The sequence below is a fragment of the Cetorhinus maximus genome, chromosome 3 (genome assembly GCF_964194155.1).
Source record: "Cetorhinus maximus chromosome 3, sCetMax3.hap1.1, whole genome shotgun sequence".
Lineage (NCBI taxonomy): Eukaryota > Metazoa > Chordata > Chondrichthyes > Lamniformes > Cetorhinidae > Cetorhinus > Cetorhinus maximus.
Window position 1 is genome coordinate 97,142,759 of NC_135881.1, and position 13,385 is coordinate 97,156,143.

At 41.9% G+C, this 13,385-nt stretch overlaps 1 protein-coding gene across 2 annotated transcripts in view; it reads right to left on the reverse strand.

Annotated features, from left to right (window-relative positions):
• Positions 1 to 13,385, reverse strand: part of elp2 (elongator acetyltransferase complex subunit 2) — a 163,046-nt gene that overhangs the window by 61,644 nt on the left and 88,017 nt on the right. For both annotated transcript variants that reach the window (XR_013576185.1, XM_078538747.1), the window contains exons 14-16: positions 11,834 to 11,903; positions 8,311 to 8,412; positions 3,961 to 4,018 (exon numbers count right to left, since the gene is read on the reverse strand). Coding sequence is in view for 1 of the 2 variants with exons in the window: in XM_078538747.1 (XP_078394873.1) it covers positions 3,961 to 4,018; positions 8,311 to 8,412; positions 11,834 to 11,903 (230 nt within the window). In the remaining variant the exon portion in view is untranslated. The remainder of the gene's footprint in view (positions 1 to 3,960; positions 4,019 to 8,310; positions 8,413 to 11,833; positions 11,904 to 13,385) is intronic.

Below are 13,385 nucleotides of genomic sequence, written 5' to 3' on the forward strand. Positions count from 1 at the left end.
TGAAAATAAACATTACACCACCTCAAACATAATGATCTACTTTATTTTAAAAGAATAAAAATCAAGTGAGAGCACTAAATTTTGACCATTTGAAATGCAAATTGGCACAGACCTTTATAATAAGATAAACTATGATCCTAAAACAGGATCACATTAAACAATGTTCTAGATTCTACAATTTGTGAGCAGTGTTTTCACTAGATATGCTCAGCCTATTGATTTTAATACACCACTGAAACAACAGTGCTTAAGACAATTCAGTTCAATCCTGTTCTGATATTCTTCTTGTACGATGCTCTTAGTGCATTAACTCCGTATTACTTCTAACACCATCAACAGGTCCTCACACAGTATTACATAGCTCAAATGCTCACTTAGCGCAAACTGTTTTTTTTATATTTAGAAATTCAGATGAACAGAGCACACAAGTTTCATACACTTCAATTACACTTTACTAAAGTTTTAGTGAACAACACGCCTACAGTGCAATTATGTGAACATTCAGATTTTCTCCAGTAACATCACTAACACTGCATAAGAGCATCATGCTTTGGTGATGCAAAATTCAGCTGATGCAAGTTCTGAATGATGAAAGGAACATTGGCTTTGAATGAATGTTTGCTATAACGTAGGTCTCAAGATGATCTTTGCAAAAATAAATTCAGAATAGGTTAAAGCTAGTCTGTAGTAATCTTAATTATTCATACGAACATACAGATACAAATTTGGAGCAGGAACAGGCTCCAAGTTCCTCAACTCCAATTTCCCTCCAACCCACTCCACCATACCCTTTGACTCCCTTGTCAATCAAGAATTTATCTATCTAACTCAGCCTTAAAAATATTCAATGACCCTACCTCCAGTACTCTCTGGGAATGAGAGCTCCACAGATCTTTTATCTCAGAGAAAAAAATTCTCCTCATCTCTGTCTTAAATGGGAGACCCTTATTTTTAAATTGTGGCCCCTAGTTCTGGTCCCTCCCACACAGGAAAACATCCTTTCAGCATCCACCCTGTCAAGCCCCCTCAGGATCTTGCATATTTCAATAAGATTGCCTCCATTCTTCGAAACTCCAATGGATACAGGGCCAATCTGTCCAACCTTTCCTCACAGGATAACCCCCTCTCCCCAGGAATCAGTCTTAACTGCTTCTAATGCAATTCTTTCTTAAATATGGAGACCAAAACTTTTTTTTGATTTGCTCATGGGATGTGGGCGTCGCTGGCTAGGCCAGCATTTATTGTCCATCCCAAATTGCCCTTGTTCAGTACTCTAGATGTGGTCTCAACGATACACTATACAACTGTAGCAAAACATCCCTACTTTTATACTCTATTCCATTTGCCTTCCTGATCACTCGCTGTACCTGCATACTAACTTTCTGTGATTCATGTACCAGGGCACCCAGATTTCTCTGTACCTTAAAATTATTGGGCTGACAAGTGGCAAGTCACATTGCCGCCACACAAGTGCCAGGCAATGACCATCTCCAACAAGAGAGAACCTAACCGCATTAACATTCAATGGCATTACCACTGCTGAATCTCCCAATATCAACAACCTGCAGTTACTATTGATCAGAAACTTAACTGGGTTAGCCATATAAATACTGTGGCTACAATGGAGGTCAGAGGCTACAAATCCTGTGGCAAGTAACTCACCTCATGACTCCCCACAGCCTGTCCACCATCTACAAGGCACAGGTCAGGAGTGTGTTGGAATACTCTCTTCTTGCCTGGATGAGTGCAGCTCCGACAACACTCAAGAAGCTTGACACCATCCAGGACAAAGCAGTTTGTTTGATCGACACCCCTCCCACAAACATTCACTCCCTCCACCACTGATCAAACAGTAGCAGCAGTGTGTACCATCCACAAGATGCACTGCAGAAACTCACTAAGGTTCCTTAGGCAGCACCTTCCAAACCCATGACTGCTACCATGTAGAAGGACAAGGGCAGCAGATACATGGGAACACCACCACATGGAAGTTCCTCTCCAAGCCACTTACCATCCTGACTTGGAAATATATTGCCGTTCCTTCTCTGTCGCTGGGTCAAAATCCTGGAACTCCCTCTCCAACAACACTGGGTGTATCTACACCACATGGACTGCAATGGTTCAAGAAGGCAGTTCACCAACACCTTCTCAAGGGCAATTAGGGATGGTCAGTAAAGCTGAATATAAAAAAAACCCTCAGAGTTCTACAATCTCTCCCCATTTAAATAATATTCTGCTTTTTTATTCTTCCTGTCAAAGTGGACAAATTCACATTTTCCCACATTATGCTCCATCTGCCAAATTTTTGTCCACTCATTTAACCTATCTATAATCCCTTTACAGACTCCTTTGGTCCTCTTCACAACTTACTTTCCTACTATCTTTGTGTCATCAGTGAATTTAGTAACCATATATTCAGTCCCATCATCCAAGTCATTAATGTAGATTGTAACTAGTTGAGGCCCCAGCACTGATCCCTGTGGCACTTCACTCATTACAACATGCCACCCCAAAAATGACCCATTTATGCCTGTTTCCTGTTCGCTAACCAATCCTTTATCCATGCTAATATGCTACCCCCAACATCATGAGCTCTTAACCTGCATCAAACAGCAGGTTCGAAGTGCCAGTGAGTATTCCTCAACTCAAGCTTGCAAGACTGTAAAAAACCTGTATTAAGTTATGACTTATGCATTGGATTGTAGTGTAGGTTTTCATTACAATAAACTGTTAGCTACCTTCTTTAAAATACATAAGAGGGTCAGTGGGTCAAAGGGGGACTCGACCCTTGGTAAGACTCTGGTGCTGCACAGGTGACAGGGAACTCAGCATCCTGGCATTGAATGGGATTTGCAACCCCTGGCATTGGGGTGCAGGGGACAGAAAAGCATAGAGAATGGTTGTCAAGACCAACTGGGCAGCCACCTGCCCATAAGAAAGGCTCCAGCTGGCAATAGGAGCACAACTGTTATATTTTGAGTTCAGTGGTGATGAGGAGCAACACCCTTCACAGGAAGGACAGAACCCCAGGCATTAGAAGGGCAGAGGAGAGGAATGAGGGCAGGAAGGTAATGGAGCCATATCCTCAACACAGGGTCGATTGCCGAAGATGGAACTACCTGGAGTTGACCGAGAGAGAGTGCCGCAGAACAATGTGTCTCACTAGGTAGATGGTCACTGACATCTAAGTCCTCATGGTCAAAGGCCTCCCATCTCACAGCACTGCTCGCCATACCCTGCCAGTAGCCGTCAAAGTCACTGTGGCCTTGAATATCTTCACTTCTGGCTTTTCCCATGGATCAGCAGCGAGCCTTAGTGACATCTTGCAAAATGCTGCACACCAGCTGCATTTCACAGGTCACTGATGCCCTCTTTGCCAGAGATGGACAGCACATTCAAATCACAAAAGTTGGAAGGGCATTGGCTTCCATCATTGACATTGAGAAGGGGGAAGCCTGCTGAAAGCCACCACTTGCCCTTCTCGCCAACCCCTTCAATGCCACAAACCCCACCCCATGAGTACCCTCTCGCCATCATTCACCTGTGCCAATCCGAGGCATCAGGTGTGTTTCGTATCGGCAGCAGCCACTGCCTCTCCAGTGCCACTGCTGAGTACAGAAGAGCTGCCAGCCTCTGATTGGTCAGCAGCTCTCGGCAGGCTGGACTTCCACTCACAGGGTCCTTGATCCTGGGGAAGGCCTGTCAAGTGCCCAGGTGGCTCTTCATTCTGTGGGCCTTCCCTTAAATCCAGCCCCTGGTGTGAACCAAAGTTGATCATGCAGATATGGGAGATGAAACATTTTGTAATGAACTAATGTGTATAAAGCAACAGGTAGAAGCAGATCCAGGAGAACAACTGTGGAGAAGAGATGACTGAAAACAGTGATGATTTAATTCAGCAATTTACTAGGGCAATACGAGATTTTTAAGGAATAAGGATAAAGTAAGTAAGCAACTTACAGCTTCTGAACTTCGGCCCAGAGTGTGTTCTGCAAAAGGTGGTCTTCTGAGGGAGGTTCTGCAGGAAATTAGTGGAAAACAATGCATCAAATGAAATCAACACTTTACATGCTGGGGATTAAAATTAAGTCATGGGGGCTACATATTTATCCTTTTCACTCACTGCTTTTTCCAGTTAGAAATTTGCAAACCTGGAGGTTTGCACAGAACATTATTTTATCAATTGCATCAATGGTGGATAAATCTTAAATTAAAACACCATGAACTGGCAATATCAGCAAAAGGGAGACAAATTAATGAGACTATTGCCTTAAAAGTCTTTATGTGGTTCATGAAACTCCATGGTACATTTTAGGAAATAGAGACAGTTTAAGTAAATTATATTTGTATTTGTGGGTGTTAGTATAATGACTTGACAGACCAGACAAGTTTCAACAAGAAACAGATAAACTTTGTTACAGCGAGCTTTTCAGATGCTACACACTCGATCAGGACTCTCGTCAGGAAGCCCCATCCCCCAGATTGCCCGCGCTTAAAGCTCATTGGTCAGAGCCTCCTAGAGCATCAGGTGACACCTGATAAATAGTAGGAAAGGCTATCGCCTCAGTTACCACAGTTAGGAATGAGTTTTAGCTTTAAATGTTAAGTTTGATTTGTAGTTCTGTGTGTTTAAAAAAAGGTCAAGTTGAGTTTTAGTTTCACTTTGAAAGGTGAAACCTGGGATCTAGTTTCATTTTAAGTGGAGACAGCAGGTCTAAAACTGTTTGAATGCATTTCTAATGAGTTTTACAACTCTAGGAGAAGTTAAAGCAAACACTAGAGTAGAAAAAAACTGTGCTGTTGCCTAGCAACAGGGGTCCAGAGGCAGGCCCACCCTCACAGAAAAATTAAAGAGAATGCAGTTTGAGTTCAGTTGAAAGTAGCTGCCAGAGAGAGACTGGAGCAAAGAGACAGATAGCAAGTCCCAAGCTAAAGAAGGAAGTCCCCAAATCCAGGGGAGTGGAACAGGAAAGATACTAACTAGACAAAGGAAGGGCAGGAACTTGATAAAGGTCCTGTTAAGTGAAGTTAAGACTGAGGTGCAGAGGAAGGCTCCAAGCTTCATGCTTAAAGGAGGAAAGCTGCAGGAAGCAGATTTAAAGTGATATAAAGGCTTGTGGGAAGTCAGAAGGTCCAAAGAGACAAGTGAAGTTGTGTAGCTCTTTAATATGGGCATGTGAAGCAGTGGCGTACTGTTGACGGCTGAGTCGGTGAGAGAGAGTGTGGAAGAAAGCTTGAATGCACGTGATGATCCAGAGGGGAGGAACATCAGAAGGAGAGCTCGAAACCCTGGAGGTGAACCCTTGCGGAAGGCATCTGAGAGAAAGCATCAGTTTGGGAGAAGATTCCAAAGTGAGTTCTTGGAGAGGGGAGATTGAAAACCCTCGTATAAAAGACAGAGTTCAGTGACTTAGTGAACTTAGCTTACTTACTTTATTGGTTGGCTCATAGTGTGACAACCATCTGGGGGGAATTGATGGGAGATCCATAGAATCTGTTTGGGGTGGCATTTGTCACTTGGTTTCTGAAAGTGGTGTGTCTAACCACAGGTCACCTAGTGGTTTACATGGACTGTGTACTAACTGTGCACAGTAGACTACAAGATAGCTGTTGTAACTTGTGTTATCCTTACAAATCTGTAAAGGTATAGTTTAGGTGAAGGAGTAATATAATATAGTTCATCTTTTCTTGTTTAATAAATGTTTTATTCTTTTGTTAGAAGTTCATCAGCTGACTCCTGTGACTCTGTTCAGCAGCCACTCTCCACGTATCTAAACAAAAAAAAAGCTAGGATCTATCAAGCCAGTTCCATCCTGGGATCAGGTTTGTCCAGTGGTAACATCAGCTGGGATCATGACAGTACACAACAAAGCGGCCCATGAAAAATCCAAATTCCCTCCACTGCCATTTGCATGCATGTTTTTCTGCTTTAACAGGTCCCGGGTGTGTTAACTCTATCTCCTCATTTTCTCACTTAGCTACATTTTGGTTCTCCTCTCAAGTTTCCTCCACTTTTTGTCGCCCAGTCATGCTACCTTCACATTTTTCTATTCTTGGTTACATTGCCTCCCATGCCTTACTCCAACCCATCACTATTTTTCTGCTACTGCTTCAAGCTTGAAGCCTATTGGATGATCTCACAGGTACATTTTGCACTTCTCTCAGCATTCTGTGAAGGGCCCCATTGAAACTCAAATTGTAGCCCCCCTTATAAGCAGCAGCTCCAACTTCCTCTCACAATGACTTTCCCACCCAGCACACCAGCAGACGCTTACATAGCCAACCTCTTTCCCATTCAAATCACCACCATATTGTGTCACCTTGGATACTGCCAGAAGATCAACAATCACCATCCCTTTCTTCATGTCTTTCCAGAATAGCCATTCACTTGCAAACAATACTTTATCCTTGCCATCCGCAATGGTTTTTTAAAAATTCTTTCACGGTGCATAGTTATCGCAGGCTAGGCCAGCATTTTTGGCCTAATTTTGGCCTAATTGGCTTCAAGAAGGTGGTGGTGAGCTTCCTTCTTGAACCACTGCAATCCATGTGGTATAGGTATACCCACAGTGCTAGTAGGAAAGGAATTCCAGGATTTTGACCCAGCGACAATGAAGAAATGGCCATGTAGTTTCAAGTCAGGATGGTGTATAGCTTGGAGTGCAACTTGCAAGGTGGTGGTGTTCCCATGCATCTGCTGCCCTTGTTCTTCTCGGTGGTAGAGGCCGTGAGTTTGGAAGGTGCTGTCGAAGGAGCCTTGGTGAGTTGCTGCAGTGCATCTTGGATTACTGCATCTGTATCCTGGTTTTGATTGAAACTTGGTTCACATGTAGCCCATTCAAACTGCTGTGGTGATATTGTGGCCATACGACTAAATCAGATTTTGGTTCCTCCCTACTCCTCTTTCCTTCCTTCAAGCACTTCATTGGATTCCACCTGCCACCTCCTTTTAAATCCTCATCATATACTTGCTCCCCTGAACCCTACCCCATGATTCCAGTCAAAATATTCTGCTTCCTTTCTTCCCTCAGTCCCTGCACTGAGTTACTCTTAACCCTTTGTCATTTGCATCATCATCCTAGATTCCTTAGCTCTCTCTCCTCTGAATTCGCCATCGTCCCTGAACCTCTTCCTTATATAAACTCACAACCCACACTCACAGCCAGCCAGCCCTCAAATCTTGCCATCTCACCTGGCCTCTCTCCCACAGACAAGGCCTTTTCCAACCCCTTCCTTCTATATTTCAACACCCACAATACCCTACTCCTTTCTGACCTCAATTTCTTCTATGCTCATCCCTTGGGAGAAAAATCTTCCTCCAAATCACTTACAGTCACACTTTCTAAATGTCAACCATTTAGCCTTTGGCCCTTCATTTGCTACAATATTTCTACAGCTGTCCAACTGCTTAAGAACTCCCTCACCTCCATCTTTAATGCCATGAGATCAAAGGGTATGGGGAGAAAGTGCGAACAGGCTATTGAGTGGATGATCAGCCATGATCATAATGAATGGCGGAGCAGGCTCGAAGGGCTGAATGGTTCACTGCTCCTAGTTTCTATGTTTCTATATGCCTTCAGCCATCTAGATCCAGGCTCTGAAATTCCCTCCCGAAAATTTTCTGCCTCTCCAGCTCTATGTCCATCATTAAACCCCGTGTCAGTGTCAGTGATCACTAGTTACTACTATTATCTCAACATTCATTTTTGTCTGATAAAATCTCTTGTGAAACACCTTGGGGTGTTTTACTTTCTGTAAAAGCAAGTTGTTGTTGTACACACACTAAAAGAAATTCAGATTTTTCATTCATAGTACAATTATATTGGCTAATATGTATGAAAAAAATCATACATATTTGTATGAATATCGTACAAATTCATGTACAATAATTTTGACAGCTTTGAGGAGATGACTTTTCAGGGAGGGAGATCAAGCAAATAAAAAAAACTTGGAAGTTTTTTTGATTACACTTATGGATAAGTGATAAAGACTGCCAACAAAAGTTTACATTATAACTTTCACAAAGGAGCTTCTTATATATCAGGTTGGTAATAGGACAGAAGCCTTTAGGGATAAGTTGAACAGTTCTGGGATAAGCCACTTTGAACATTGAAGAAAATAATATTCCATAAAAATCTTGTGGTGTTCTTGGTCGAAAAATTAATGTTTATAGACAATAGATGCAGCAGATTGATAAACTTCCACATTTTGATAATTTGGCTGCGAACTTTCTTAACTTCCACTACATTATCAAATAAAAAAGTCCCCACAAATTCTAGGAACAATCTTGAGTCTTTTAGAATTACATACCTGTAAGGTTGATTGGCTGGAAGTAGGTCTGAGGATACTGGTCAGCAGCACTGAGCGGCATTGCACTTTGGTCCATTTTACTAGCATTGGCAGCTATATCTCCTTAAGTAGACAAGGTAAGATAACTCAGTTAGACATCAACATTCAGCCTTTCTTTAAAACTTCAGTTGGCTTAGGTGCATTTTATTACAATGTTTAATTTAATCCACCAAATGGTTCTAATTACACTGTGCTGCACTTTCAAAGCCAAACACAACAATTTATTCATATGAGTACATGTAAGATGAAACCTGTTTGTAAATGAACTTTGTACTTTGTTTTTAAATGATTTCAAAACTGTGTTACTTAGCTTAGATGATATTTCTTTTTAGGCTGTGCACGATTAACCTTCAGTAGTTTTATCATTTATTGTCATTGTACAATCAGATGAAGCTGCCTTAGAACGTTCTAGTAATTTGAGTTTTTTTTTTACAGAGAAATCCAGTATAGCACTTCTACTTATTTATTTAGTGAATGCAAATCCCCAAAAGGGGTAGCCTCCTCCTTTTCTGAGTTTAAGGTGATTAGTCTGTAGAGGGGACTCTCCTCGGTAATGTGCAGAATTGTTTGTGTGTCTCCACAAGTGCATAAGGGGTTGAGGTACCAGTGGTGGACGTTGGCTGCACAGGTGCCTTGTCCTGAACCTGTTTAGTAAGTGTCATTCTTGCCATGGTAGTCCAAAGCCTGCCATTCGACAAATGGGGTTTGTCACAAGGAACTTGAAGTGACTTCCCCGGTTTCCCATTCCTAGATCCAGAAGACGTCCGTTGGTAGATCTTGCTCAGGAAGAATGCTCTGTATGGGGAACCGAGATGGAAGGTGGGCAGAACAAGTCATCATGGAGTGGTAAGTGAGGTGAAGCACAGATGGTTTCAACCAGCTTTGGGTTTTCGTCAGTTGGCGGATGTGAGGGGAAGTGATGTTTGCATGGATAAGAAGCCAGCAGAGGGGTGTTGTGCGGATGATTCCACTTATGATGCGCATTGTTGTATTCAATTGAGTGTCAACAAGATGTGTGGGTCATGACCTTTCCCAGACAGGTGCACAATACTCTGCTGCGGAGTAATGATAGGGCAAGTGCTGAGGTCCAGAGTGTTGTGGCTGCAGACCCCATTTAGATCCAGCAAGCTTGGTTAGTAGATTCCTTCTGGTTTTGACCTTTGCTGCTTTTTTCTTCAGATGTTCCCAAAAGGCAGAGTCCTATCTACAGTCACTCCCAAGTATGTTGGGTTGGGATCATGCTTTAGTATCATGGAGATATGCAATTCATTTTTGGCACTGGCACAGCGGAGGTGGAATACGTTGAATACGGTTTTAAAGGAATTTGATGTGAGGTGCAATTTGCTGCAGTAGTCCGTCAACTTTGTAACGTCTTTGTTAAGGATCAGGTCCAGGGTGCAGAAGGATTGGCACAACAGGCATCATCAACATAGATGAAATTGTGTGACATGGTCATTGGCAGGTCAGCTGTATATATCTTGAAGAGGGTTAGGTCTAGCACTGAGCCCTGTGGTAGTCCTTGCACCATGACTTATTTACATCATGTTTCACAGGATATACAGCACGGAAACAGGCCGTTGAGCCTAACAAGTCATGCCACTGTTTATGCTCCACTTGGCCTCTTCCTATCTTTCCTCATCTAAATCAATCATTGTAACCATCTATTTGCTCCTCCCTCATATGCTTGTCTAGCTTCCCCTGAAATGCACTCCTTGCGGTAGCGAATTCCACATTCTCACCAATTTTTGTGTAAGAAGGTGCCTTACGAATTCCCTATTGTTTTTATTGTCGATTACCTTATATTGATGGCCTCTAGTTATGCTTTTGCACACAAAAACAAATATTCTCTCTGTATCCACTCTATCAAAACCTTTCATAATTAAAAAAAACCTCTCTCTATAAGGTTACCCCAAGCCTTTTTTTCAAGAGAAAAGTGATCCAGCCTGTTAATCATTTGCTGATATGTATACCTACAAGTTTCTGGCATCATTCGTCTAAATCTTCTATGGACCCTTTCCAATGTTTCTATATCCTTTTTATAATAAAATGGCAACCAGAGCTGCACACAGTACTCCCAGTGTGGTCTAACCAAGGTTCGATACAAGTTTTGCATAACTTCCTCAATTTTCAATTCTATCCCTCTAGAAATAAAGCCTATTGCTTGGTTTGCTTTTTTGTGGCCTTACTAACCTGTGGCGTAACTTTTACTGATTGGTGCATTGGTACCCACTTTGTTCCTTTTACCCATCTATACCTGCATTTTTCAAGTAATAAGCGACCTCCCCCATTCTTCCTACCAAAATGTACTAACTCACATTTATCTGCTTTGAACTTTGCCAAGTATTTGCCCATTCGACAACTTTACTAATGTCCTCCTATAATTTGTTGAAGTCCTTTTCAGTATTGACTATCCCCTCCAATTTGGTGTTATCCACAAATTTAGAAATTGTGACTTTGATTCCAAAGTCCAAATCATTAATATAAATTATGAACAGCAGTGTTCCCAACAGTAATCCTTGTGGAACATCCCCTCCCACCTTCTGTCACTATGAATAACTACTCTTCCTCCAACTCTCTGCTTTCTGTCTTGACGCCAGTTAACAATCCATTCTACCGCTTGTCCCCTGACTCCACATCTCTTACCTTAATCATTAGTCTATTATGGGGCTCCTTATTGAAGGCCTTCTGCAAATCCAGATAAATTACATCTACGACATTGATTGTCTACTTACTCAGTTACCTCCTCAAAAAATTCAATAAGGCTTGTCAAACAAGATTTTCTCTTTTGAAATCCAAGCTGACTATTTATGATTATATTTTTTGTTTCTAGATGAGGAGCAATCAGACAGCTACGATGTGGATATTTTATACAGAGATACAGAGTGCATTAATAATGTACCACTGCAGCTCCTTTAACTGGTCAGTGGGTTAATGTGCCATGAAGTACAGGACTGAGTTTCAAAGGCCAGAAGACAATGCTCAATTACTGGCCTCTACCGAGTTAGCTGATCTTACTCAGCCAGTGGTTTGACTGGAATGGGTCTTGCTGTCCAGAACATGGGAGAAAAATCTGTTAATGTAAATCATCCCCCAAAGGATAGGGGCTGTGTATGAAAATCACTCATGGTTCCACCTTCTGATCACTGTCCAATGATCCCTGCTGAAAAGTGCTTATTTATGGATATGATGGAAGGAGTGAAATAAGCATGGCTGTGATACCTGCTACCATTGATCAGTGTAGGTTAGATTCAAGCATTTTAAATAGTCATCATGGGCATCGTTCAATGGGATTTCCTATTCTGCCAGCGGGAATGGTTGACGGCTTCAACATAATTAGAATTTCGTGTCATCCGAGTTTGACTCATCACGATTTCATTGTATAGAACAAATTACTACTATACATCAAATATACCATATCGCCACAACATACTTTTATCAAACAGAGTTGCAACTTAAAACAGGCGAGTGATTTCTGAAAAAATACCTTGGAAAACTGCCTTATTTGACAATCCTAAAGCAGGTACACTAGCACCTTCAGGGATTTCCTCATTTACCTGCAATAAAAACACAAAAATAAAAATCACTAACTTTGCACAGCGAGTGTACAACAAAATCACAAAACAAAAATTGAAAGATGATATCCAATGGGTTTTAAAACTCTCCACCTCTGTGGAATGTTATCATTTATACACAGCATGCTAAGATTGTACAGCAAAAGGTTTTCAAATTATATCTCAAGATCATCCACTTTCTGTCCATCTGAGCCCTGGGCTAGAACATTGCTTTGAGAATTCAGTACTGTATATATTCTATATTCAAATTAAATCACAACTCCAGCTTTTAGGGACAGAAATACTACTGGTAAGGAATGATCTTTGCACTTATGTTAGGAAGCACCTCATCATGGAAAAACTGATTAATATCCAAAATGGGCACCCAGTTGGATTAATGAAGACAAAATCAGTCAGTGGGCAATTAGGTACTGGAATAGGGAGAATTGGAGGTTCTTCTGTGGCAGCCATCTGTCTTGTCAGTTGATGGTTTGCGCTTTGTGGCCAACTCTGTGTTAAGCATCACCTGAAGATTGATACGGTATACAATTTGCTAGTCCCCATTTTCTCCGGGCCCTCTTCTCAGTCAGCTGAGTGATTTGGAAACATCTTGGACCATGACATTTGCCTTCCTGATGCTGATGGTCAAACCAAACTCTTTACAGGTGTGACAAAGCCAATTTTCTCCAGCAGCTTAAATAGACGCCCTTTGTTCACAAGGCCAAATTCCTTAGTGAGATCAATGAAGGCTTTGCTCCTTTGTTCACAGCAATTCTCTTGCAGCTGCTGGAGAAGATCATGTCAATTGTAAATCTTCCAATTCTGAAATCACACTGGGATTCGAGGTGAATGCATTCAGCCAGGATTTGCAGTCTGACAATGGCAACGTGGGCAAATACTTATCCTGTGATGCTCATCAGGGAAATGCTTTGATAGTTGTTGCAATTGTTGTAATCGCCCTTGTTCTTGTACAGGGTCATAATCTTTGCATCACGCATACCTTGGGGCAATGTCCCCTCCCTCCAGCAGAGACAGAGAAGTTTCTACAGAAGTACCAGTTTCCCACGTTTGGTAAGTTGAGGTAGCATAGCATCAGCATCTGGAGCTTTGCCCATGGCAACAAGTCAATAGCTTTGCTAAGCTCCTCCACTGTGCATTCAATATCCAGCTCTGCCATGACAAGCAGGCTATCTATGCTGTTTACAGCTTCCTCAGTGACAGTGTTGTCCCTAGAGTATAACTCAAGGTAGTGTTCCATCCATTTCACCAACTGTTTACTGCATTCAGCGATGGCCTCGAAAGGCCAAACAACCTACTCCTGTTCTTATGTTCCTATGTACCTCCCCTAACTTTGTTTTCAATGGAGTCATTTTCTTTGCTGATGGACCTGTTGCCTTTGCAGTCCCTGTGTCAAAGGACACCTGGGTTTTCTGGCAAATTTGTAATCATTAGTGTATCACATAGCAGTTTATTAGACTTTACTTC